This window comes from Thalassophryne amazonica, chromosome 12 (assembly GCF_902500255.1).
Source record: "Thalassophryne amazonica chromosome 12, fThaAma1.1, whole genome shotgun sequence".
Lineage (NCBI taxonomy): Eukaryota > Metazoa > Chordata > Actinopteri > Batrachoidiformes > Batrachoididae > Thalassophryne > Thalassophryne amazonica.
Window position 1 is genome coordinate 85,828,066 of NC_047114.1, and position 27,616 is coordinate 85,855,681.

General features: G+C 39.6%; 2 protein-coding genes and 1 long non-coding RNA gene across 6 annotated transcripts in view; 1 reads left to right on the top strand and 2 right to left on the bottom strand.

Annotated features, from left to right (window-relative positions):
* Positions 1-201: 201 nt before the first annotated feature.
* Positions 202-17,685, bottom strand: LOC117522144. Its single transcript, XR_004564150.1, has 5 exons — positions 17,675-17,685; positions 10,944-10,950; positions 8,164-8,169; positions 6,541-6,546; positions 202-340 (listed from the first exon to the last, which is right to left on the bottom strand). It is a non-coding gene; the product is annotated as an uncharacterized LOC117522144 (long non-coding RNA).
* Positions 7,208-17,339, top strand: ndc1 (NDC1 transmembrane nucleoporin). 2 transcript variants are annotated; one of them, XM_034183524.1, is made up of 18 exons: positions 7,208-7,430; positions 7,520-7,640; positions 7,714-7,815; positions 9,320-9,494; positions 9,602-9,728; positions 10,059-10,167; positions 10,406-10,457; positions 10,545-10,677; positions 12,175-12,267; positions 12,360-12,441; positions 12,528-12,689; positions 13,899-14,156; positions 14,241-14,353; positions 14,770-14,820; positions 16,679-16,742; positions 16,823-16,923; positions 17,023-17,183; positions 17,258-17,339. In XM_034183524.1, exons 1-18 carry the CDS (start codon positions 7,392-7,394, stop codon positions 17,319-17,321), a joined length of 2,007 nt encoding a protein of 668 aa, XP_034039415.1. In that variant the 5' UTR covers positions 7,208-7,391; the 3' UTR covers positions 17,322-17,339. The 2 variants fall into 2 exon arrangements, with proteins under 2 accessions (XP_034039415.1, XP_034039416.1); XM_034183525.1 differs by lacking the exon at positions 14,770-14,820.
* A 7,747-nt stretch (positions 17,686-25,432) lies between the features above and the next one.
* Positions 25,433-27,616, bottom strand: part of dcaf8 (DDB1 and CUL4 associated factor 8) — a 31,862-nt gene continuing 29,678 nt past the window's right edge. For all 3 annotated transcript variants that reach the window (XM_034182850.1, XM_034182849.1, XM_034182851.1), the window contains exon 14: positions 25,433-26,679. In XM_034182850.1, coding sequence (XP_034038741.1) covers positions 26,572-26,679 — 108 coding nt within the window. In that variant the 3' untranslated portion in view covers positions 25,433-26,571. The remainder of the gene's footprint in view (positions 26,680-27,616) is intronic.

Here is a 27,616-nt window from a genome sequence, read left to right on the forward strand (position 1 = left end):
CAAGGCAAAATAATTATATGTTATGTTTAAAATATAAATAATGAAACACTGATGGTGGCTTGTCCAATTTAATTGGGCAATGTCCTTTGTAGCTTCACTCTTTGACAGTGATAAACACTTTTGCATCGTTTAAATCTAAGTAAGTCCCTTCGGCTGCTCCCTTGTTTTGCACTCAGGGTCGCCACAGCAAATCCAAGGTGGATCTGCATGTTGAATTGGCACAGGTTTTACGCGGATGCCTTTCCTGGCGCAACTCCACATTACATGGAGAAATGTGGTAGGGGTGGGATTTGAACTCGGAACCTTCTGCACTGAAACCAAGAAGCGTTAACCACTTGGCCTGCATCATTTAAATCTGTGGGCTGAAATAAATTTTGGGACATCAGGTAGATACTACCCTTAAAGGGGTGAGGAGAAGAAATGGATAATGTACAGTGAGGAAAATAAGTATTTGAACACCCTGTGATTCTGCAAGTTCTCCCACTTAGAAATCATGGAGGGGTCTGAAATTTTCATCTTAGGTGCATGTCCACTGTGAGAGACATAATCTAAAAAAATAAGTAAATAAATCCAGAAATCACAATGTATGATTTTTGTAATAATTTATTTATATGTTACTGCTGCAAATAAGTATTTGAACACCTGTGAAATCAATGTTAATATTTGGTACAGTAGCAGTTGTTTGCAATTACAGAGGTCAAACGTTTCCTGTAGTTTTTCACCAGGTTTTCACACACTGCAGCAGGGATTTTGGTCACTCCTCATACAGATCTTCTCCAAATCTTTCAGGTTTGGAGTTTCAGCTCCCTCCAAAGATTTTCTATTGAGTTCAGGTCTGGAGACTGGCCAGGCCACTCCAGGACCTTGAAATGCTTCTTACGGAGCCCCTCCTTAGTTGCCCTGGCTGTGTGTTTGGGGTCATTGTCATGCTGGAAGACCCAGCCTGACCCATCTTCAATGCTCTTACTGATGGAAGGAGGTTGTTTGCCAAAATCTCACAATACATGACCCCATCCATCCTCCCTTCAATATGGTGCAGTCGTCCTGTCCCCTTTGCAGAAGAGCACCCCCAGAGTATGATGTTTCCACCCCCAGCTTCACGGTTTGGGATGGTTTTCTTGGGGTTGTTCTCATCCTCTAAACATGGTAAGTGGAGTTGATTTCAAAAAGCTCTATTCTGGTCGCATCTGACCACATGACCTTCTCCCATGCCTCTTCTGGATCATCCAGATGGTCACTGGTGAACTTAGAACGGGCCTGGACATGTGCTGGCTTGAGCAGGGGGACCTTGCTGCCCTGCAGGATTTTAAACCATGACAGCATCATGTGTTACTAATGTAATCTTTGTGACTGTGTTCCCAGCTCTCTTCAGGTCATTGACCAGGTCCTCCTGTGTAGTTCTGAGCTTTCTCAGAATCATCCTTACCCCACAAAGTAAGATCTTCCATGGAATCCCAGACCAAGGGGAGATTGACAGTCATCTTGTGTTTCTTCACTTGCTAATAATAATCATAACAGTTGTTGTCTTCTACCAAGCTGTTTGCTTGTTGGCCTGTAGTCCATCCCAGCTTGTGCGATCTAAAATTTTGTCCCTGTGTCCTTAGACAGCTCTTTGGTCTTGGCTATGGTGGAACAGGTTGGAGTGTGATTGATTGAGTGTGTGAACAGGTGTCTTTTATAGAGGGAACAAGTTCAAACAGGTGAAATAATACAGGGTAAAGAGTGCAGAATAAGAGGGGCTACTTAAAGAAAAATTAACAGATGCTGTGAGACCAGAATTCTGGCTGTTGGTAGGTGTTCAATACTTATTTGCAGCAGTAACATACAAATAAATTATTAAACAAAATCATACATTGTGATTTATGGATTTTTTATATTATATATATATATATATATATATATATATATATATATATATATATAGATATATATATATATATATATATATATATAATATATATATATAGTTATGTCTCTCACAGTAGACATGCCCTAAGATGAAAATTCAGACCCCTGCATGATTTCAAGTGGGAGAACTTGCAAAACCACAGGTTTTCAAATACTTATTTTCCTCCTGTAAGTCCAATGTTGGCCTTGAGTCCATTGTGTTGGTGCTTATTCCCAATTCTGTAGCATGAAGCGGATGAGAGTCAAATGTCCCTGGATGGGATACCAATGCAACGCAGGTTACTTCCCCAGCCAATGCTGGTACCATTTAGAGCTGGGTATACTACTGAGACAAAGGAGATGAAGTGTCTTTTCCAAAGACACAGACATGTAGCGAGAAATCGAACCCAGGTTTACATATTGGAGGCCCAAATCCTCATCCCACTTAGCTACCTGATACTTGCTGGGTTCAGAGTTAAAAATGTGAAACCCATAGTTAGAAATAATATTAATGTCTTTGTTACATTTTCCATTCACAAAATTCCCAAAGGGCAAACACATGAGAATCTGATTTATTTATTTATTTATTTCAAGACATTTTCAGCAGAGTATGGCATTCAAATGTACTAATATGAACTTTGCGCCGCGCGCTTAAGTAGATGAAGGCACAAACCGGAAATCGCACAAAACAATCCAGAAATGCCACAAAAAAACTTCCCAGTGGAGAAAAAGCCACAAACCGGACAACATTGTCATAAAAAGCTGTAAAAAGCCACAAACCAATAATACACGAAGCTGTGAAGCCATAAACCAGACAACATTGTTGTAAAAACTTTGCTTGTTCATATCCGCGACATATATATATTAATCTACATCTGGATTCTCTGAGACAGTATAATGAGAAATGGGTGTTCGCTGATTCTGCAGGAATACCCACACACACAAAAAAAAGCACATGAACAAATATGTTGGAAGCCATGGAATGTTGCATATGTCCCATCCAAAGAAACAGACCTTGCTATTTTATCTTATTTTTCCAGTACCTAAAGCATTAAAGATGATAGATTACCTCACAGTAGCTGAGTCAAAAGTGACACCATCTAGCTGTACTGCTGCACACGGATGCACGACATACCTTCCCATCAAATCTGGGAGAAAATTACTGAGGAAAACTGAGGTTTTATGTGTGTGACTTAGAGTATAATTTTACTTATTGTGGATAAAATTTGCAACGCACATTGTTAAACATTCATGTGAAATGGATTTCAGGCCATTTAAAGAAGCAATATTTGCAAAACTGCAAAAGAAACACTTTCCTTTTTATAGGTCACGTGATATACAAAAGAGTCAGATGACATTCTATTAAAATCCACGGCGTGGTATGTGTGGACAGAGGAAGAGATGGAAAACCTTGTTAACCCTTATAATAGATAATATTATTGTAATATTGACAAAATGGCAATATTTAGTGTGAATTAACCTTCTGTCACCAGGACTACTGAATTATCATAAGAGGGAGAAAATCACCAGTTATATTCAATCACTATTTACAGTGTTATGTTGACATTCTGAAAATGTGTTTCTGAAAATCCGCCATGGAAAACCAGCTTCTTCTTCCATTCTGGCTCTATTACAAGGAATTAAGTTAAGTGATGCTGATATGCCTTGTTAAACTGTACCTCCCATTACAAAGTCCATTTTATCTAGGATCACATGCTCACAAACTGAAAATTCAGGATGACATCTTGCACGCTAATGCTGGAGTAACGACCATGATGACTGTTGGCTTACCCCTTTGAGTTGATTGCTATGGTCATGAGTGACCCAGATATTCAGAAAGTTCCCAAAAGACGGTCTCCCCACGTTCCCCTTTTGGTGTACCAAAACTGTCTTTCCACCGACAGCTCTATCTGCTGAAAGATTGGCTGCTCAAAAACAATATTCAAACTTTAGGAACGTAACAGGTTTTCTATGATGTTCCATAAATCCTTACACATCATTTGTAGTTCCATAAGGAAAATGAGCACCCATGCTATATGTATATAAGGAAAATTACCTGACCTAGCCAACAGTTTGAAAAAATCCAGTTTAATAACTTCAAAATGAGCAAGGCAAGTTTTTATGCTGACTGTTTAATTTTCTTAAGGAATTTATTCAAAACCGCATCAGCTGTGTGGTTGTGTAGTACTGTGACAAAGATTGAGACATCATAGAGTTTTTGTTAAAACTGTTGATATTGTTTGCCTTCAGCAGTGTGTCAACAGAATGCCTCATTTGAAATATTCAAGTTACAAGCCATATATTTGGTAATGACATAAGGCAGCAGCTGAAGATCCCTCAGGAGTAAAATAACTCAAAGCTGTAAAAAGAGCAGATTTAAAGGTTTTGTTGCTGACTTAAAAGGCAAATGGACATACACCCAACTATCTTGCTGAACTTAAGTTGTTATGTGCCTCCTTGCACCCTGCAGTTGCTGGATGCAGACTTGCTCTGTGTTCCAAGGGTTAAAAAGTAGTCAGCAGGCTTTAAGCTTTGTCTTGTCGTACTTTGACCTTGTGGGCTAGCCTGCCTGTTGGGATTCGAAAGGCACCTTCCATTGACTCTTTTAAGATGAGTCTTAAAACCTGCTTATTTTCTACTGTCTGTCATTAATTTTATGGTTTTTAGCTTCTTTTAATTATTTTGCTTGTACATAATTGTTTTATGGTTTTAATTACTTTTGCTCTGTGATATGGGGATCTTTGTTTCATGAAAATTCAGTAAGGTATATCTTCTATATACGTACATACCAATTCTTAGGTAGAACTCTACTAGTGTATACTAAAGTATATCTAAAAAAAAAAAAGAAGAGTAGAGCCACTTAAGTGCCTGGTCTTGAGAACCAGGGATGGTAGGTTTAAAAGCTTTTTTATTCCATTGGAACTCTCCCTACACTCACAGACATTTTTAACCCTAACTTCAAGATTTATGTACTTTTATTACATGACAAATTCCCATTTACTTTTTTTTTAGATAATTTTAATACAGACCTACCAAATAAACCTTACATGATGCATATTCATTGCTGTAATAAATCCTATTTATTTGAAATGCATAATCCTCAGCTTTATGTATTTAGTATTAATAAAATATAATTACTCTACATCAATAATAATGACAGTATTTATTTAAAATACATAAAGTATATTGTTTGAATTGCATAATAATTATGTTACCTATACAAGATAAATGGCATGTGTAACATAATTATTATGTAATTCAAACAATATACTTTATGTATTTTAAATAAATACTGTCATTATTATTGATTTAGAGTAATTTTATTTTATTAATACTAAATACATAAAGCTAAGGATTATCCATTTCAAATGAATAGGATTTATTACAGTAATGAATATGCATCATGTAAGGTTTATTTGGTAGGTTTGTATTAAAATTATCTAAAAAAAAAAGTAAATGGGGAATTTGTCATGTAATAAAATTACATAAATCTTAAAAGTTAGGGTTAAATATTTCTTTGAATGTACCCACCTAAGCGGCTCAAGAATATGGAAAGCTTGGAAAGCATTTATATAAGTGATATTAACACAATCAAAGTAGTAAACAACATATAGGAGTAAGCTACTAAAACCTAAATATTAATACAGGAGAAGATTGTAGTATACGTCTACCTAGACTTGTAAAACTAAATTATAGCTAGTAGGCTAAGCTATAAATATGGTTATGTTGTTATAGAAATAGAAGCTATGATGTAATATGTTTTAGGTAGCTATCTAAAGTTTACCTACTAGCTTACTATAAGAAGACAAAATCCATAATCTACATGCTATTCTAATGGAAACCTCAAACTAAGATAATATCTGTTGATATATATTAAAGAACCCTGAAGAACCATTAAAAATCTACACCATGTAAAATAAAAGTGTAAATCACGAAAGTAAGCTAACTATAGCTAGATGAGCTACCGTTAATTTAGCTGTTAATAAGCCAACCGTACCTTGTTAGCCAACAAAGCTAAACAATAACTGTAACTGCCGTATCAAGTACAATAGTGACACTTCACCCTACAATAACGGTATTAACAACAAATACAATAACAAATGTAAACAAAAGTGTGTATTAACGTTAACCAAACAGAACATGTTGTTCTGGAGTTATGTTCAGCACTTTGTTAATTTTTTTTCTTCAATTAAAATGCTTTATAAATAAATGTATTATTATTATAAACATCTAAAAGAAATGTTTAAGATTCATGACCTAAAATAAACTGCATTTTTAAACAAGACAAGTAGTGACTTTTTTGTATCCCTGATGATGTTTTGGTCGACATATCTTTACAAAGAGTTTGTGTATTAAAGCAAAACTTTGGTACACAAGGTCACCTTAAGACCTTAGACAAGTTTAAAGGTTAAATGGATTGCATTTATATTGCACTTTTCCATCTGCATCAGACGCTCAAAGCACTTTACAATAATGTCTCACATTCACCTCGATGTAGGGTCCTGCCATGCAAGGTACTTGCTACACATCTGGAGCAACTAGGGGACTAAGGACCTTGTCTAAGGGTCCTTAGTGATTTTCTGGTCAGGCTGGGAGTTGAACCTTTTGATCCTCTGGTCTCAAGGTCTCAAGCCCAATGCTTAACCACTAGACCACCACCTCCCCTAAAGGCTGGTGTGTTTGGATTCTAACTGTGGCCACTAGAGGGCAGAGCCTTTGACACTGAATGTATGTGGAGTCCATGCATTGTCTGAACTGTTTTCTTTAAACTTAAAACCATACAGTATCATTTATTTTAACAGCTATTTAAATATTGGAATGCAGGGGATAAGACAAGAAAGTCAAATGACTCATTTCCATTGTGGTCCTCAATAAATAAACAAATAAATCAAATTAAATCTATATCAACAAATCCAGCAGAACAAACAGAACAAAGTGGGAAGTGACTGCCACTTCTGGAAGTGCTTACCAGTGATAAAACGGGGCTCTAAAACTATCTTAGCTGCCTAGCAACTTTGCAGATTACTTTATCTTTAATTATTTTGGGGTAGGGATTAGACAAAGGGTCTTAGTTGGGGGATATTTGAAACATTTGGAAGTTTGAGCAATACTTCCTATTCCGGATCATGGTTTTGCACATACCCAATAGTTTTGCACAGTAGCACCATTCGGGAAAAGTTCAAATGCACAGAATGTGTGCTGCAAAGGACTTCATAGTATGGTTTTACATTCTGTAAAGATTTCCTTTTTTACCAAAAAAGTTTTTCCCCTCACATTTAATTTGTTCCCTTTTGTATTTTTTGTCAAAATTCAGCAAACCAATCTGATACATTACATTATACAGGCAACAGGCGGGAACGCGGGCAGCTTTATATCCGGGGGGGGGGGGGCCTTCAGAGGTCTTACTGCATGTGGCGCGCAAAATGGGAGGGTGACTGGAAAACATTAGTTTGACACAAAAAGTTCAAAATTCGCCGTTTGGTTTTTCTATTTATTCAAACAGCATGATTTCGCCAGAGCAAAGTTGCTGGTTTGAACACAAGGTAAGCCTTTTTGTGGTTACTTTTGAAGGAAAATAGTAATGTCGTGTGCTAATGTTTGTTAGCTGCTAACGGTCGGTGACTGACTGCAGGTGGTTTGGTGGAGAAGTGCAGCCAGCGTGGCCTGGTCTGTGCTGCTGTTACCGGCCTCTACGGTCGTCTTTGTCGTCCTCAGCAGGTTCAGTTTTCTCCATCCCATCCGGTCAACATCAGGTCAGCTGCTGCCTTCACTCTCAGATAATGTAACTGTGCTGCTGTTTACTGAAGCCTGTTTGGATCCATCCAGAATGTTTCACCCTCCTGACGAGTGTCACCAGCTTCTTCCCCTTCATCCTGCTGTGTTTAGTCGTTCTCACGGTTGGACTCCTGAACCTGAAGTATTACAGAGGTGAGCGGCAGGAGACTTCAAACTCGACCGCAACTCAACAAGAATCAATTTAAAATGTTCACATACCATGTGTACTGTTTTAAAGTGCTGCAGAGTTCACACACACACAAAAAAAGCAGTTCAAACTTTAACATCTGGCGGATGAGTAGAGCAGCCTCTATTGTCAGGGGTGCACATAACTGGTACGCATGGTGCTTGTGCATGCTAAAAATAAATGATGCATAGCAGAAACAAGGGAAGTGCTTCATAAGAGGAAAGTAATGGCAGATTGTAGGAAAAGTGTTTCCCTCTGCTGTGCATCAATGACGTTTAGCACACACGAGCACAATGAGTACTACTTATGTGCACCCCTGTCTATTGTCATTGTACAATGACATTTGTCCTCTGCATTTAACCATCCTAATTATAGTTGGACACAGTCCAACTACTTGGGGCAGTGGACAACCACAGTCCGGTGTAGCCTGACAACTGGCTCGGCTATGAATTGGGCTGGATACTGGCCTCCATTTTGGAGTGAGATTTCCCTCTGCTAAACAACCAATAGGAGAGCAGCGCTCACGCCACATCAACGTGAGGCTGACACGTGCTGACGCCAGCATCTCGCCCGCCAACCAATCACAGGCTAGGAGAGAGAGGCCAGTATCTGACCCTTTACAGGGCTGGTTATCAGGCTAAGTCCAGTGTAGCGGTCTGATCAGTTCCCCTACCTTCAATGCAATTGGGTTATTTTGGAGTGGAACGATTAGTCGACACTCACTGCAGTCTGATTCCTGCCCAATAATTTGTCGTGCTTTAATAATAAATTAAAGCAAAATAAACAATGACAGTAGACAAGTAGGATCTATTGCGCTACTCGCCATAGTATTTAGTGTTTTTTGTCGTCTGCTTGTAGCTTTTCGATAATCTTAAAGGGTGTATTTATTACAGATTGGCACAAGCTACTGATCAATAGTCTTATAAGACTTCTCATAGACTTGGTGTAAAAATTAAGTCCCTTCGGCTGCTCCCTTATTTGTACTCGGGGTCACCACAGCAAATCTGAGATGGATATGTGTGTTGATTTGGCAGAGGTTTTACACCAGATGCCCTTCCTGACGCACATTACATGGAGAAATGGTAGGGGTGGGGCTTGACCCAGGAACTTTCCGCACAGAAACAAAGTGCATTAATCGCCACTTTCAAGTTTGGACCTGCTGGATTGTCTTTCGCTTTAGGTGGCCACAGGGCAGCTGTAACTGACCTAAACGGTACTGGGATGCGTCTCAGTGGTCTGAGGTCACCTGTGGAGCTCAGACTTCGTCAGTCTGATGCAGATATCACCAGCTGTGACACAGTGGACAAATTATCACATTACGTCTCACTCCTGACGTCTGCAAACTGATGGAAATGCTACAACACATGACTAAAAGAGGATGTACATCCTCACGGTGTACGCTTTCCCATATCTTGGAAAATATTTAAATTATTATGCATTTGGTTTCTAATTCTAATTGTTTTTCTTCAGTCGTCCCAACAATCGCATGCTCAAAAGTGGCCCTCTTGGCTCAGCTCCTCCACCCTCGTCAGTTTGCCATCTCCTTGGTCCACTGCATCATGGGAGTAGCAGTGGCTTGGTGTTGTGCTGTAACAATTGGTGGCAGGTACCAGAATCTTGATGAAACATGCACACAGTCTGATGGGTAAGCAGTTGACATGGAACACATCACATGCAACCCCCCCCTTATTTCCTTATTTATTAAAAAAAATTAATAACGAAATGATTGCTTTGTTTTTGGTGTGTTGACAGTTCCTCTCAGAGGTGCCTGAATGAGTATCAGTTGTTCCTTCTTCTGGCGGGGGCCTTTGCTGGCTGGTACCACAGTCTGCTGGGAGTTGTCCACAACATAAACTACGTGTCCTTCAACACTGTTCAGGTATCACGTGCACGTTTAAGCATTTGTCTTACTTATAAAAGTGCAAAGACTAAAACACGTTTGCTTGAATATTTTCAACTAAAACACAAGTACTGTAAAGTGATGTCGGCCTATTTAAAAAAAAAAAAAAAAAAGTTTATATAATATCTGGTTTGTTTATCCACATTCAGGATGAATGAATTGAATTGAAGGCCTTTTGCCTTCAATTCTGCAAATATTGTGTGGAAATTGGCATGAAATGATTTGAGCTTCAAATGAATATTGAATTTCTTGAATCACATTGTTTCTTCTTGTTTTATTTATTTATTTATTTTTTTCTCCTGTCCTCAGCAATATAAATACCTCCGCTTTAAAGGATCTCTGCCTTTGGTGGTGAAGTGCAGCATCACTCAAGCTCTTTATTCTGTTCGGAACTATATTGTTTTGTATTTCTTTTTGGGTAAGTGCCCTCTATTTATCAGTGAAGCTTCAACCGTATCTGCTTCAGTGTGTCAGTGTATGTATGTATATATGTGTGTGGTGTGTGTATATATATATATATATATATATATATATATGTGTGTGTATTTAGTGTTTCTGATGAGTCTATGCACTTCAGATGTCGCTTCACATTTTTTGATTAAGCTTTTTGCAAACAAGGTGAATAAAATTATGCAAATATAACTGAATATTTGCAGGACACATTCCAAGAACGTGGGTGTGTAACATGTTGAATCTTCAGGTGAACAGGTGAGTATAATTCCTGGCATAGACTGGAGAAATAAGGTAATGGTGCTGTGGAAATCTCACTGTGGAGAATTTACTCTGTCCCTCCAGTTCTGTCCACCCCCTGGACGGGGTCGCCGGATTGCTGGACGTCTCACTGCTCTACCACCTGTGGATTACTGGCACTTTTCTCCTCCTCACGTGGTACATCACACTGCTGCTCTTCAGGATATTTGTCACTGAGGTATGTTTGCAAATAAACATTTTTCCCTTGTCTTTGACCATTTTCTGCTTTGTTTTTCTTTGGGACATCTAAATTTTTAATGATATATGGCTGCCTTTCATGTTTTATTGAGTAGTGCTGTGTGGTGAAAATACTTTTAAATGATCTCGGAGCATTTGGGGATTATGTTGTCACCACTTTGAACCTCCAAGTGTCTTGAGTAACACCACTTAACTTTAAATATTTGAGTGGATGTCCCAGAGTAAAGTTATTTGTTTAACTAATACTTGAAGACTTTAAAGTAAAACATTTTTTGCTCATCTGGACCGACGTCTGATCCCTCCACAGTTCATCGAACGTTCTTGATAGATTTAGGTTATAATGGTTTTGTTTGCTTCATCTAAGCACTGTTCACTTTTTTTTTTTTTTTTTTTGTCGTCACACAGTTTCTAAATTTTTATGGAAATTGCAGACTTTTGGCGGAGGGGGTGGAATCTGAAATTCACCCAGAATGTGTCTTCAATCAGTTTTTCATAGATTTTAATTTTGATAATCTTTTTTTCCACCTTCATCTACCTGCTCTTCATAAGTCTTCGTTGCAAAATTTTGACATTTTAAATTTTAGGGAAAATATGGACGTCTTTGTGGCAGAAACTGAAATTTACCCACAGTGCTCCTTCTCCTTCAGTTCTTGACAGATTTTGATTCTGATAGTTTTAATTGATTCGTGTAAGCACTGTTCACAATTCTTCCTTGCAGAATTTATGGGAAAAAAATGTTTTAGTGGCAAAAAAGGTGAAATTCACCCAAAATATGGCATGTTCCCAAACTGCATGGTTGCTGAGGGGTTCAATTCAAGAAAACGTAAACATTGTCATAAAGATTTTGGAAGAGAACCTCAACTACCAGCAAAAAAATATTTACAGCAGTTTGTAAATTACTGTTGTCCAAGGCAGCTTCCACGCGGCTGTAAACTGATCACCTGGAACCTTAACGTACATGATAGTGTAGATGCTAAAAATGACTTATAAAATTTCCAGCTATTGGTGAAGAATTTTATGCAGCATTTAATTTTCTTCAACTACATAGTATGGGGGGAAAAAACTTGGAAAATATTGTTGTACGGCTTAGAAGGAGGCAGAGCTGAAGATGTTGTGATTCTCTTTGGGAGTGACGAAAATGGACAGGATTAGGAATGAACATAACAGAGGGACAGCTCAGGTGGGACGGTTTGGAGTCAAAGTCAGAGAGGTGAGATTGAGATGGTTTGGAACATGTGCAGAGGAGGGACCCAGGGTATATAGGGAGAAGGATGCTGAGGATGGAGTCACCAGGCAGGAGTAGAAGAGGGAGGCCACAGAGAAGGTTTATGGTTGTGCTGAGGGAGGACATGCAGGTGGTGAGATTGAAACTATCTGCTATGGCGCCCCCTAATGGGAGCAGCTGAGATGAGAAGAATAAACGTATAAGCTTTGTGCCATTGACGCTCTGGTATCGTATGCAACCTTCTATTTGCAGGCGTACACTTTTCCTGTGCAGTTGTGTTTTACTGAAGAAGTACATCAGTGTCTTCCCAAAGTTCTTACTGTGAAGCAGCCAATGATATTGAAGGTAGATAAGAGACAGAACATTTGATACTTAATGGTTTGCTTGATAACTATAGTTGACATTTCATTTGTTCCTTCTTCCCCCCCAAATTTCAGTTCTTGGCTCTACAGGATTTGGCCCTGCTGTCTCAGCACACCCCATCACGGCGCCGTGAGGTCTTCATGCTAAGCCAGCCAGGTCTGCCACAACTCCACCAACACAGAAAATAAATCTGCGCATTGTCTCACACACACGTCACTTCTTTCTCCTCCTGCCAATCACAGGTGGTCATCCTCATAACTGGAACGCCATCAGTACGGAGTGTCTGTGTCTACTGGCTGATCTGACACAGAGACTCGTCACCTATCATGATACTGTAGCTACAAATGGCAGAAACAAATTACAGTCTACAGGAAGTGACTGCAAGACGTCATCTGAAACCACAAGTATGCAGTGACCATTTGCTAGTAGTTATTAAAGGTGATAGAGAGAGGTTGAATGGGGCATTACTCCTTGTTCTGTGATGTGATATGTAGCCCCAAAAAAATTGGTTGGGTCTGTAATGGCTCAGAACCGTCCTAAAAGGCTCTCTGAAACAGCTATGTTACTATGCTGGGTTTAGAATGCCTCGTTTGCTTTTAATGGTGTCGTTTCGGAGCTTATTTGGCAACCTCATTATGAAATGCACGTAGGTGTTGGCGCTGATCGGTTGCCGTTGTTTGATTGGCTGCCCTTGCTTTCACTGAAAATGCCGCTAAGAGGATTAGGAAAGTCTCCGGTTCATCTCAGAACAGAATGAAAATGATCTCTGATTCGCTCATTTCGCTGCCAATCAAAAATGGATTCAGCCTCAGACAGATCATCCAATCATCATGCAGAAGCTGGGCGTCCGGGCCAGCCGAGGCCAGCCCACTGCCCCATAGACCCCCAGACACGCAGAGCCTCCGATGGGCGGGACAAAGCCCAGCATTTATCCAATGTCTCGTTTTGCTGCACTTGTGTCGCTATTGAAGTCTGTGGACGACTGTTTAAAGCACTGTGAAGCTGCGGGTTTGAGTGAGAGGAAATCTGCGTCGTTACAGTGATAAGAAGCTGATTCTGAACAAAAGTTGAGCGCGTTGTAGCGAAAACGAGAAGACATTAATCTTCACTAACTTATTTAACATCACGTTTCAACATTGCTGTTGAGTGATAAATCTTGTTCCTCGCCCACCAACATGAAGTCAGCCAGAGGCGGATTGTGACATAAAGTCCAGTCACAAAATAATAATAATGATTTAAAAAAAACAACAAAAAAAACAATCCAAAATAAATTTAAAAACATTTAAAACAAAAGAAAATGTGATACTTACAGGCTGTACTGATTGCTGGGGTTGATTTTGTCGCAAAGTCGGAACTGACCCTCTACTGAGTATTTCTCTCAAACGCATTGGCCTGTTTTGTGGCGGCAATTCAAAAAAGGAGAAATACTTGAAACAGAGGTTCTGAAACTTGCTGGCACTTCGTGTGTTTTCCGCACAGCGGGGAATTAACACCAAAAACATGAAAAAGATGATTTTGATTCTCTATCCCCTTTAAAGCTCTTGAGATAGTTGGACTAGAATAGAATTTTAGAAAGCACCCATGGTTTGACTCCTTTCCCCCTTTGAAAACAGCATTGGGTACAGAGGAACCATTGACCCCAAGGCCCAGCATGCTGATCAAAACTCCAGCTTCAGTTTTCAGTCTCTCCCTTGTCGGAGCTCAGCACAGTCCTCTGACGGCGCCCTTCACCCCCGACCTGGACAGCCCTTTCTCCTCTCCAGCTCTTCGGCGTCTGACCGCGCCTGTAGAGCAATGCTCGCCGTGGTACGGCTCGGTGCAGAGCCCACACATAATGAGGAGGGCCCCAAAACTCTGGTCCACCTCAACAGGTGAGAGCATCACCAGTCTACTCGGGTCTTTGCTCTGCTGCTGGACTCTGTCTCCAGACTAATGGTTTTCGTCTCTCTGTGTAGATTCACCCGCTAACGGCAGTCATCCACCTTCACCTGCTGCCATCCCACCTCCAAAGTTAGAAGTCTCCAAACCAAGTTTTCTGGCTCTGTTTCTCCAGAACAGAAAGGAACAGGTAATTAGACTTTTCACATGTTTTCACTCTGAATGCATCTTACCCTAAATCATTCAATGCAAAATACTGAGACCTGACTTATGTAACACAAATAGAGGCACAAAAAACAAAACAGTTCGACTACACATAGCTGCAACAACAAAGTCCTGCGAATTAGGAAAATGCTTGCAAACAAATAGAATCTACAGCAGATAAAAAAAATTAACGTGTTCTTTTCACCTCGATAGGTGTATGTTTGTGAGCAGTGCACTAGTTCCTGTGCAGCATCTTTTAATTTTATGTTGATACATCCATCATTTTCATGCTCACATCTGCCACACACCTGTGTTGCAGCAAGTACGTGCAATGTGAAAAGTAATTGTATTTTTATTTTATTTTTTCATTGCCAAACTTTTACACTTGATTGTCCCATTCAGGTGAAAAATTTCTTGGCAAAGCGGGCGCTGATAATGTATCTGTTTAACAAGGTAAGGACGCTGTGGCACGTGCATGCTGAACAATGACGGGCTCCCTGCATGTTGTCATCTGCCACCAGATCCCCTCTTGATTTTTCTCGGCTCTTGACTGCTTCATTTAAACCGGCACCCACTGAGATTTTAACTCTGAGTCTCATCCCTTAACTAACCGACGGCAGGTGCAAGTTGTACTAATCAGTGTCATAATTTCTCCTCTTTAATTAAATCAATATCTGGCTTTTTTTTTTCCCAGCACGTTTACACTGTCGTCCTGCCCCCCCAATTCATATTCATCACCTCCATTTTAAAAATTTCAGTTTTGTTACGTACACCCGTCACACCTCTAATTTGTCTTAAAGGGATCATATTGGGCAAAATAAATTTTATCTAACTTTCTTTATTTGCATATGTTACAGGAATTAAGGCTAAAAAAAAATCTTCTGAAATTTTTAAGCTGTTCATCATCTACCTTTTTGTAGAATTTTTTTTTTGCGGTCATGTCCTTGGATTTAAGGTAAAACAAGGTGGAGACTGTTAAGAAAACAGCAAATTGTTCAGCTGAACAAGATTATATTTCACTCACTAAACATTGCTGCTCTTTTCTAATGCAGCATCATGTTATAGAAAGACTTTAACCTCCACATTATTTAAATACACTTTTTGCCAGGATCTGAAATGGTGGTGGGGGGCCTTTATTGTTGAAAGTGGACCTTTGTTGGCAATTTTGGGTTTTTGATGTCCAGAGATGCATTGTGGAGGGTTTTTTGATAACTGTTTTCTCACCCCGACTCCCCTCAATTTAGTTGTACTGTTTAATGTGTTGTATTTGTATTTTCTTTTGCACATTTTCACCTTTTCTTTGCCTTTAGTCAAAATTAATATCACAACCTACATGTTTGTTTAATATTACTAACCACCAGAGCCGGAATCATTTTCATATTTTTGGCTTCCTTCATCCTAACTGACCAGATTTTAAAGCCAGAACTCCAGACTCTGTAATGTCTGAGCTTAGACATTACATTAAAAAGGATATTGCTTCACGTCCCACTTTACTTATGCAGAAAAGTTAAATAAGTTATTTTTATATGGCTTGCCAGTTAAACTTAGTGCAGAACTATAGTAAAACATAGGTCCAGAGAAATACTGATTTAAACATTTTAGTTGTTAAAAATATTATTAGCAGTTGTAGTAGTATTCAAAAGTGGACCTTTAATCAAGGGGTGTTGTGGAGGGCATTCCCCCCCCACACAGCACCCTCTTTCTGTCTGGATGCGCCCCCGGTTTGCAGTGTCTGAGCAGGAACAATAAAGAATTTGTATTTACAAAACCTGATTGAGAGGTAAGGTTTTACGAGCGCATTTTATTGTCCTCAAGAGATTTTTTTTGTGGGGGTGGGGGGCAGTTTTTAGTTTATTCACAGCAATGACACTCACAGCCTTTTTTGAAAGACAAGTTGTAAAATATGTTTGTAAAACTCTGCTCACACGGGGACTCGCTGCAGGCAGAAAGAAAGATGTTCTAAAAATTGACTTTTGAAAGTTTTGAACACGGCGCACGTGTCCCGGGGATACAGTAAATTGTATATCTTGCACCCAGCTTTGATTTTGCATCAGGACGGCGTCTGCGCAAACGCTGCCTTTTGGCAGCCAAATTGACAGGAAATCCATCGTAATGACAGAGAACTTTAATCCTTGATGTTAACTGGCTAAACAGGTGAACCTCCCTGAGAGGGGGCGTGGCATTAGCTTGTTTAATTACAACTATTTTAAATTTTACTTTGCTTTTAGGATGAGCGATGTATCATGTGACCCCTTTAAATCTTGAGCTGATTTTTCAGAGTCTATTGTGCTTTATGGTTCCTTTATCACAGCTTCCAGAAGCCTCCAGCCAGGCGCTCTTTGCAGACAGCCAGGCCCACATCTGGGCTTTGGAAGGTAAGATGACTTGACTCGTGTTCGTATTGATCTGAACCCTTCCCGTTTACTCAACATGTCCAATGACGTCCACGATTCAGGGCTGTCTTACCTGGTGAAAACCTCCTTCTCAGAGGACCAGTTTGGGGTTGTGCAGACTTCATTACCCAGCATCCTCGGTTCCATGCTACTCTTACAAGAGGTAAACTTCCTGGTCTGTTTTTAACTTTGCGCTCCCTGTGCTCTGGTTATTTATGATCTGATGTCACTCGGTGTGTTGTCACGTGCATGATGATGTCAGGCCGTAGACAGACACTTCAAGTTGCCTCACGCCTCCAGTAAACCCATCAGGACAGCGCGCAGCATGGGAGATGCCACATACAAAACGCTGCGCTTTGCACTCAGGGCCACACTCAAGACTGCCATATACAGGATAACAACCACTTTTGGAGACCATTTGAAGTAAGGCTCCATGCTTTAAAAATTTTTTTTTTTTTTTAAATACTAATTAATGAGACTTTTTTTAAAATCCTCAGTGCTGTTCAGATGTCTGCAGAGCATCGGAAGAGGTTGCAGCAGTTTCTGGAGTTTAAGGAATAATTGCTGTTTCTTGGGGCATCAGTGAAATTCTACAACTGCTGCTTCTTAATATTTATGTCTGCACTGTGTTGCGGTGCGGGCTATTTAAGGGGTTCAGTCACACGCACGAGGTTTGTCTGCACCGTGTTGGGAGGAACTCTGAAGACTTAATCAGGCCCACTGATCTGCTCTGTTTGGACTCTTACAGATCTTCAACAATAAATTGTCACTCAGGTTGAACTGTTAAGGGTTGGTTGCACTTGGATTGAGGCGTGTGCACGTTGCGGTTACATGTTGTCTTTAAAGTGATGCTTTTTTTCTTTGTTGGGTTTTTATTTTGTTGAACTACAGTTTATATCTGAGAAAATGGATACAAACTGTCAGTGTTTAAAGTAACTTCAGATTGTTTCACAGGTCTTTGTTTTTATTTTGAAAATCTGTCCAGGTAACTGGCCTGGATGTGTGCGTTTTAGCTCCATGTCAACACACTACATTCAGACAACCTCTTGTGTCACAGAATATTGACATGTAAAATGTTTGACTGCCAGCTCTTGTTGAATAAAAATGTTTTGTAATGATTTTGTCGCAGAGCTTTTTGGTTCTTAAACAGCTGCTGGACTGGTTGTCATAGCAACATTCATAGGGCAAACCTAGTCCAGATCAGGGTTTAATGTAAATGTGGTTAGATGGATTTGCAGTCTGACAGAAAATCTTCCCACCTGTAGTTGTGACAGTTGTGTGCAGACAAGCACATTCTGAGCAGAGATAAGATTATGGAATCATTAAGATCAGTGGTTATGACTATTTTTAACCCCTTGGAACCCCCTCTACTGGATTTATTATGCTGCGACAAAGGGGTTAAAATAAAGTATAAAGGAGGCAGGCTATTAACTTGGGTTTGATTGATCTGGGGAAGTATAAACTCAGTTTGATTTACATGTTTTTGGTGTTATTGCTTACATAAAGTTGGGTGGAATGGACCAAGTCACCTACTCATCTACATTTTTCATGTGCGAACTCTACACAGTTGAACTCTGAAACACTTTTTAAAAACATGTCCCCAATGTCTGGTTGCTTCTGTGACAACATGGTTAATAAAAATTTAAATTTCACTGAAAATGCGTTCATGTGTTGGTGTTCCTGATAATGTGATACCATTAGTGGTCATTCTGTAGGACATTGTTTTTCAATTAGGAACCAATATGTATTACATTCCAAAGAACCTGGAATTAATATGAAGATGTCAAAAAAATTCAATACCAAACCTTCAAAACCACTTTATGTACAATATTGCAGCATATTAAAGTTGAAAGTGAGTGTTTTGCTCATGCTTTTTTTTTTTTTTTCAGGAAATAGCAATGTTTACCATATGACTGGATTAACATGGACTGAACAATACCAGCTATTTTTGATCAATGACAAGATTGCTCCATACCAGAGACATTTTGAAAAGCACATGCACTTGTCTTTGCAGTTTTAAAAGCGAGTGGAGCCAAACATTTGCTTTCATTCAAAGATCAATATTGCACAACTTTAGACACTCCCCTGTGAAAGATATTAAAACTTTTTAAATGAATGACTGACCCTTTAGTCGGGTGGTGGCATATCTATTTTCTTCCCTAAGAATTGTGCATTTGGTGAGAAAATCACCAAATGTGGCAAAGATGTAGCCAAACGTTACAAAAACAAGAGCAATTGGATTTCCAACATCCACCAATCTGGATCCAGATTACCTTGAAAATTCAGTGAAGTCTTCCATGCCCTAAGCAAATTTAGTGAGAATCCAAGTAGTTTTGAAGTAACCCTTCAAAGCCTATATAAAGGGAAATCTTGATCCAGAAAGGAATCACCTTCAAAATTCAGTGGCGTTTTCTATGCCCTAAAACAGTCATGTTCAGAATAATAGTAGTGCTATGTGACTAAAGATTAATCCAGGTTTTGAGTATATCTTGTTACATGGGAAACAAGGTACCAGTAGATTCTCAAAAATCCAGCAAGACCAAGCATTCATGATATGCACACTCTTAAGGGTATGAAATTGGGCTATTAGAAAAAAAAAAAAAAGTAGAAAAGGGGGTGTTCACAATAATACAAACCCTGGCAAAAATTATGGAATCAGCTGCCTCGGAGGATGTTCATTCAGTTGTTTAATTTTGTAGAAAAAAAGCAGATCACAGACATGACACAAAACTAAAGTCATTTCAAATGGCAACTTTCTGGCTTTAAGAAATCAGGAAAAAAAATTGTGGCAGTCAGTAAGTTACTTTTTTAGACCAAGCAGAGGGAAAAAAAATATGGAATCACTCAATTCTGAGGAAAAAATGAAATCATGAAAAACAAAAGCACGCGCCAACACATCACTAGTATTTTGTTGCACCACCTCCGGCTTTTATAACAGCTTGCAGTCCCTGAGGCATGGACTTGAGTGACAAACAGTACTCTTCATCAATCTGGCTCCAACTTTCTCTGATTGCTGTTGCCAGATCAGCTTTGCAGGTTGGAGTCTTGTCATGGACCATTTTCTTCAACTTCCACCAAAGATTTTCAATTGGATTAAGGTCCGGACTATTTGCAGGCCATGACATTGACCCCATGTGTCTTTTTGCAAGGAATGTTTTCACAATTTTTGCTCTATGGCAAGATGCATTATCATCTTGAAAAATTATTTCATCATCCCCAAACATCCTTTCAATTGATGGGATAAGAAATGTGTCCAAAATATCAATGTAAACTTGTGCATTTATTGATGTTACAGCCATCTCCCCAGTACCTTTACCTGACATGCAGCCCCATATCATCAATGACTGTGGAAATTTACATGTTCTCTTCAGGCAGTCATCTTTATAAATCTCATTGGAACGGCACCAAACAAAAGTTCCAGCATCATCACCTTGCCCAGTGCAGATTCGAGATTCATCACTGAATATGACTTTCATCCAGTCATCCACAGTCCACAATTACTTTTCCTTAGCCCATTGTAACCTTGTTTTTTTCTGTTTAGGTGTTAATGATGGCTTTCGTTTAGCTTTTCTGTATGTAAATCCCATTTCCTTTAGGCGGTTTCTTACAGTTCGGTCACAGACGTCGACTCCAGTTTCCTCCCATTCGTTCCTCATTTGTTTGGTTGTGCATTTTCAATTTTTGAGACATATTGCTTTAAGTTTTCTGTCTTGATGCTTTGATGTCTTCCTTGGTCTACCAGTATGTTTGCCTTTAACAACCTTCCCATGTTGTTTGTATTTGGTCCAGAGTTTAGACACAGCTGACTGTGAACAACCAACATCTTTTGCAACATTGCGTGATGATTTACCCTCTTTTCAGAGTTTAATAATCCTCTCCTTTGTTTCAATTGACATCTCTCGTGATGGAGCCATGATTCATGTCAGTCCACTTGGTGCAACAGCTCTCCAAGGTGTGATCACTCCTTTTTAGATGCAGACTAACGAGCAGATCTGATTTGATCGATGCAGGTGTTACTTTTGGGGATGAAAATTTACAGGGTGATTCCATAATTTATTTCTCAGAATTGAGTGAGTCCATATTTTTTTCCCCTCTGCTTGGTCTAAAAAAGTAACCGTTACTGCCACAATTTTTTTTTTTTTTTGGATTTCTTATAGTGTTTCTTAAAGTCAGAAAGTTGCCATTTGAAATGACTTTAGTTTTGTGTCATGTCTGTGATCTGCTTTTTTTCTACAAAAATTAAACAACTGAATGAACATCCTCCGAGGCCGGTGATTCCATAATTTTTGCCAGGGGTTGTAGTAGTGTGGCATTCAGTCAGTGAGTTCGTCAATTCTGTGGAACAAACAGGTGTGAATCAGGTGTCCCCTATTTAAGGATGAAGCCAGCACATGTTGAACATGTTTTTCCCTTTGAAAGCCTGAGGAAAATAAGACATTCAAGACACTGTTCAGAAGAACAGCGTAGTTTGATTAAAAAGTTGATTGGAGAGGGGAAAACCTATATGCAAGTGCAAAAAAATATAGGCTGTACATCTACAATGATCTCCAATGCTTTAAAATGGACAAAAAACCAGAGACGTGTGGAAGAAAATGGAAAACAACCATCAAAATGGATAGAAGAATAACCAGAATGGCAAAGGCTCACCCATTGATCAGCTCCAGGATGATCAAAGACAGTCTGGAGTTACCTGTAAGTGCTGTGACAGTTAGAAAATGCCTGTGTGAAGCTAATTTATTTGCAAGAATCCCCCGCAAAGTCCCTCTGTTAAATAAAAGACGTGCAGAAGAGGTCGCAATTTGCCAAAGAACACATCAACTGGCCTAAAGAGAAATGGAGGAATATTTTGTGGACTGATGACAGTAAAATTGTTCTTTTTGGGTCCAAGGGCCACAGACAGTTTGTGAGATGACCCCCAAACTCTGAATTCAAGCCACAGTTCACAGTGAAGACAGTGAAGCATGGTGGTGCAAGCATCATGATATGGGCATGTTTCTCCTACTATGGTGTTGGGCCTATATATCGCATACCAGGTATCATGGATCAGTTTGGATATGTCAAAATACTTGAAGAGGTCATGTTGCCTTATGCTGAAGAGGACATGCCCTTGAAATGGGTGTTTCAACAAGACAATGACCCCAAGCACACTAGTTAAGCAAAATCTTGGTTCCAAACCAACAAAATTAATGCCTCGCAGATGTGAAGAAATCATGAAAAACTGGTTATACAACTAAATACTAGTTTAGTGATTCACAGAATTGCTACAAAAGCAGTTTAAACAATAGTTTTGTGTTTGTAGCGTCAACAGCAGATGCTACTATTATTGTGAACACCCCCTTTTCTACTTTTTTTTTTTACTAATAGCCCAATTTCATAGCCTTAAGAGTGTGCATATCATGAATGCTTGGTCTTGTTGGATTTGTAAGAATTTACTGGTACCTTGTTTCCCATGTAACAATAAGAAATATACTCAAAACCTGGATTAATCTTTTTATTCACATAGCACTACTATTATTCTGAACACTACTGTATCTATCTGTGAAGTAGCTTTGAAGTAATCAGATCCGGTGTCGCAGACCGAATGGTCCACCTAAAAATCGGTCCGCCCCCCGCTGACGCGGTTCACATTATCACTTCGTTTCTGCTTCAAACTGCACACCAGTCATCTATCAGAGAGATATCTGAAGCTTTCGTACAATAATTTCCAAATAAAATCAGCATTATTTCATCAGAAAAGACGGAGGAACCAATCAGAGCGCTGCAGCTTTTGTCTTGTTTCTGCTTAAAATTGACTTTAGAATAATTTAAGAGGTTTTACCTTTATCATCTGATGGTTAATAATATCATTAATGCATTTGATTGCTTTCGGTGAAGAGACTCCGTCTCATATACTGCTGTGGTCCGAAATGACGCATGTGCAGATGCAAAAGGCGATTTTTAGGGGTGGACCGTTTGGTCCGTGACACCGGATCGCTTCCAAAATTTAATGGAGTCTTCTATGGCCTAATATGTGTCTGTGGTGAGAATCCGTTAAGTAGTTTTGACGTAATCCTTCAACGCCTATATGAAGCGAAATCTTGATCCAGAATGCTGTACGGCCTTTTGGTTAATACCAGTTAATAATTTTCTTTGGCACCAATATTATTTGATTCCTTAGCATTTAAATAAGGGATTCATATTATAATGCTGATATGATCAAATTTCAAACCATCTGGAAACAAAGCGAGAAATTCAAGCGATCAGATACAATGACTTACATTTGGTAGTGACACTATAGATCATGCGGGAACTTCCCCAGATCTGTGCAAGGTATGCAGGGAAGCACACCGACTGCCAGAGTAAAGAAAGGCAGCGTGATGTCAGCTGGCTGCTCGCTCAAACAAACCAAGACTGATGACAATGCTCCAAAACCGCTCATTACCTCCGCCAAGGAGGTTATGTTTTCGGTCAAGTTTGTCTGACTGTCTGTTTGTCAGCAGGATAACGGAAAATGTTTTGAACGGATTTTGCTGAAATTTTGTGGAGTGGTTGGAAAAGTTTTTAAAGGATTCTTCACCATTGCGGGATAGGGGGAATTTTGACATTCTAGTTTCTAACTCCACAAAAACAAGGCAGAAAGGCTTGAAAAAAAATTAGGGTGTAACATAGTCAAATGTTCTATCAAACAACAAAGTTTGGTGATGATCGGGAAATATAGGGAAAATACAAAATGTGTCAGTGTGAGGTGACAAATGAAGCTAGAGATGCACAACTAACACCAAATTGTAGCTGAATCTGTACTGATTCAGTAAGGTGTCATCAGATGATGTAGCTTCAAATGTTATGGAGCTAGATCCAGAAGAAAACCGCCATTACCGAAAAATCATTTTTATACAATAACTTTTGAACTAATAAAGACATAAAAGTGATTCCAAATTCTAGTGGTGTTTTCATGGTCAAGGATGTCAAATATAAAGGAAAGAAAAGTGTATGTATCATAGTTTTGGTTGTAACACTGAATTGTTGAATAGATCACTGTGCCAAGGAGGGAATCTCTTTAGGGTCAGTGACCCTATGGCCTTGTGTAGCACATGCAACACTTAAAAAATAGTTCTATTTCAGAATTTACTGTTATTTAGAGAAGTGTTTCATAAATGTTAAAAAATTCATATATTTGCAGTTTAGTTGTATAATAAAGTGAATTTGTCTCATTTGTTTTTGTCTATAAGCACATGCAATATCAACATCAGTGCTCAGATGACAGTAGCTTCTGGGAAAGGTGCAAGTTGCAATAAACTGTGATGCCAAGCGCTAAGGATACATGCTATCCAGTCACAGCAGATGAAACTTTTTTTTTTTTTACTACTGAGCAAACATCATTGTTAGACTTTTTTAGGTTCAGTGATTCCACGGCGTGTAGATGTTATGGCGTCAGTGACCCCATGGCCTTGGTGGAGGTTTGCACTCTCCAAGTGCTAGTTTCTGTGTAATTTTGTAAACGCGAGTGAGAAATAAACACTCAAATCAAATAATGTATTTGAAACCAGAGAACAGCTTGGAAGGGATTCACAAGACGTTTGCGTGCACGCATGTCGGTTAGGTCACAATCTCAAAGGTTCACTCACACACACACACACACACACACACGCTTCCTCCTAGTCTGCACAACAGTGAAGAATAAAAAGTATTCATGATGGAATCCCCCCAGATAAAGATGTTCTCTTCATTAAAATGACCAAGAATTTTGCAACACACTATGAAAATAAAGCTAAATTATGCTTGGATTTTGGTAGACAAATTTAGTTAGTTTTGTGAAGCTTTTAAAAAAATAAATTGCATCTAGTAATTCCACAACTATTATTTCCCATGTAGCTCACTATGTTTTTATTTATTTATTTTTTTAAATGCTGCTTAAGATTTTACTTTAATTTATTAATTTATTGTCCAGATTAGTCAAACAGTCGATGACTGCTGGTGCTCTACTAGTTAAATAGTTTTCTTTAGTCATCCAACCTGACATTAACAGTAAACAAAAGTGACACCATCAAGAGTGCAGCCTTTCCATTTATTGCACAAATTTCTGTACTGGTAGAATGCAACATTAGGCAGTGGTGGAACAAAACAAAAAAACCCAAAAGACTAATGTTTCCAAGAGTTGCAACAGCCTGAGGGGGAAAAAAAAAAAAAAAAATCTCAAAAGGTGGATTAAGCTCCAGAAAGGAAATCCCCCCCCCCCCCCAAAAAAACAAAACAAAACACACGGACAAGAAGGTAATCCAAAGCTTCAAATGACGGCTGTTCTGTTCATAAGGAGAATCATCCATAAAGAGAGAGGAGGAAAAAAAAAAACCAAACAAAAAAAACCAAACTGTGCATCAAGTCAAATTTTCCTTTTGTTTTTAAAAGTATTTTATCCTCATATATAGAATATAAACCTCTACATCAATACCAATCAAATATTTGGACAACCTATTTTGAAGTCAAACATGATTTGCGTTTCTTTTTTTTTTTACAGTTTTAATATATATTTATATATGTACATATGGATTCATTTATCTAGAGTTCTCAGAGAAAATGAGAAAAACTGGACTTTATCGCTCTCACACAACAAATGACTGGCAAGCATATCGACACCCCCCCACCCCCCTTTCAGACAGATGAGTGTGTGTGTTCTGTTGGAAACCAGCAACCTGGTTCAAATTCTACAAAAATATTCTACATGTGATTTGTATTTGTTAGCATGTGCAAATCATGAACAAGCGCAAAGTCGCTGGTAGGCAGTGCGTCCATTACAATTTGATCCAGGTTTGTTTGAATAATGAGCAAAGCACAAGACCTGTGCACAAAAGGAGGAACGGGACCCCATTTTATAATGTGGGGGTCACAGAGGGAACCGAGCTTAAGGATCCCGTTGGTGTCGGGTTCCAGGATGGAGAGTAAGGAAGGAAGAAGAAAAAAGGAAGTCTACTTTCACTTGGCTGCAGTTTAGCCAGACAAAAAAACAAAAAACAAAACAAAAACACTAACCCTTCAATGAGGGTGACGAGCAACAGACGAGACATCAGCCATTCCCCGAAACCACGTGAGTGCACGTGTTGTCTGTGTCTGAAACGCTAACATCCCTGATTCAAAGTGCACTCTGTGGCGAGGGGGGCGCTAACAGGCGGGTTTACTGAGGACAGCATGGAGGGTGATGCAGCATATAGACATGTAGTAGTCCTCAACGCTGGAAATAAGCACAAGACGGAGCCATGTAGGGACGGGGTGCTGCAGTGAGGGGGCGCTGCAGTTCCACTGATTGGGAGCCACATTTAGTGCTGCTGAACCCCTCGTTCGCGTCACACAGACGTCATGGAGGAGAGCGATGTTAGTTACTGAGAGAGGTGTGTGTGTATGTTTGGTGGTGGTGGTGGTGGGGGGGGGGGTTGTGCTGGTGATGAAGTTTATTTCTGGTGCTCGTTGCCACACACCCTCAGTACATCATCCCAGAGCTCTGCAGAGCGCACACAGGCTCTTCAGAGGGATGTACACACTAATCGCACTATTATCAAAAAAAAAAAAAAAAAAAATCTGTATGCTGCCTGTAACTGTCGCTTGCACACTCATGACTGCTGGGAAATCAGGCGTGAAGCATCTCGTCACTCAACAGTATGATTCAGTAGGGGTGTGTGTGTGTAAAAACAAAACAACCATCCAAAGTCTGTGGCTCGTCAGTGTTTGATTGTGCCAGTGTGTCAATCGTGCTTGCCTATGTGCATCAATTTATGAGCAATAAAGTGTGTGTGTGTGTGTGTGTGTGTGTGTGTGTGTGTGTGTGCGCGTGGGGGGGGGCTCAGGAGGACATGCACTGCACGTGGTCTGGACCTCTGTCCTCTTCGTCAGACGAATCAGGGGAGCTCCAAGACTCGTCTGTGTCTCCGTCTCCACCCTCACGCCGCGTCTGCACCCATACACACATCAGACAAAAAAAATAAATAAATAAAATATGCGACACCTAGAAAAAGGAGCACCCAAAACAAAACCTGTTGTATACACCTCTGCACAAAAACATGAACGAGACAAAGAGAGCGCAAGAATTGTTGACAAACAAGAAGATGTAACTAAGACCTGGTTCACATGGCAGGATAATTAGGCCAATATCAGACCCGATCTTCCCCTTCCAACAATCTTAAGGACGCCCCGACAATCGTGATGATGCTAAAAATAATCTTATCAGATATTCCTGCCGTGTGTGGTGTGTTAAGAGCGCTCTGATCTACTCGGAAGGACGTCAGGAGCGCTCCGATCACAAATCTGGGACATTCAACATGTTGGATTTTTTTGGCCCGATATCGCAGTGCGTGTGTAGTGTCCTCCGACCAAAATGAGCACACAGCCTGCTGAATGTGATGTGCAGCCAATCAGAAATCGAGGTGATGGACGTACAGAGTGGAAAATAAAATGAAAACAGCTGTTCTGACTTACCAGAAAGTCCGGTGGTCGCGTTGTCTCCAGTCCCTTAAAGAACACCTTTTTTCTTTTTGTATCATTTTTTTCCCCTCTGTTTTAAATAGTCCACAAAGTATCTCCGTTTGTTAACTCTGAAGTCACGTTTAATCTCGAGAGATTCTGCGAGATTTCCTGTCTGAGCTGGGAATGTTCCTGTGTGAAATCTGTTCATGTGTGGTGGTGTTGTCCTTACCGTGTGGCTGAACACCACACACTGTACGACCAAACCTGTTAGATCCATGATTTTTTTTATCTTCACGTGTGTGGTATCTCAGGTTTTGGAAACCTAAAGATAATTTTAAAATCCTGTCGTGTGAACCAGGCTTAAGAGTTGTAGCTGCACTTCTACTGAGCAGGATGACTGAACAAAGAAACAGAGACTCCTTTGT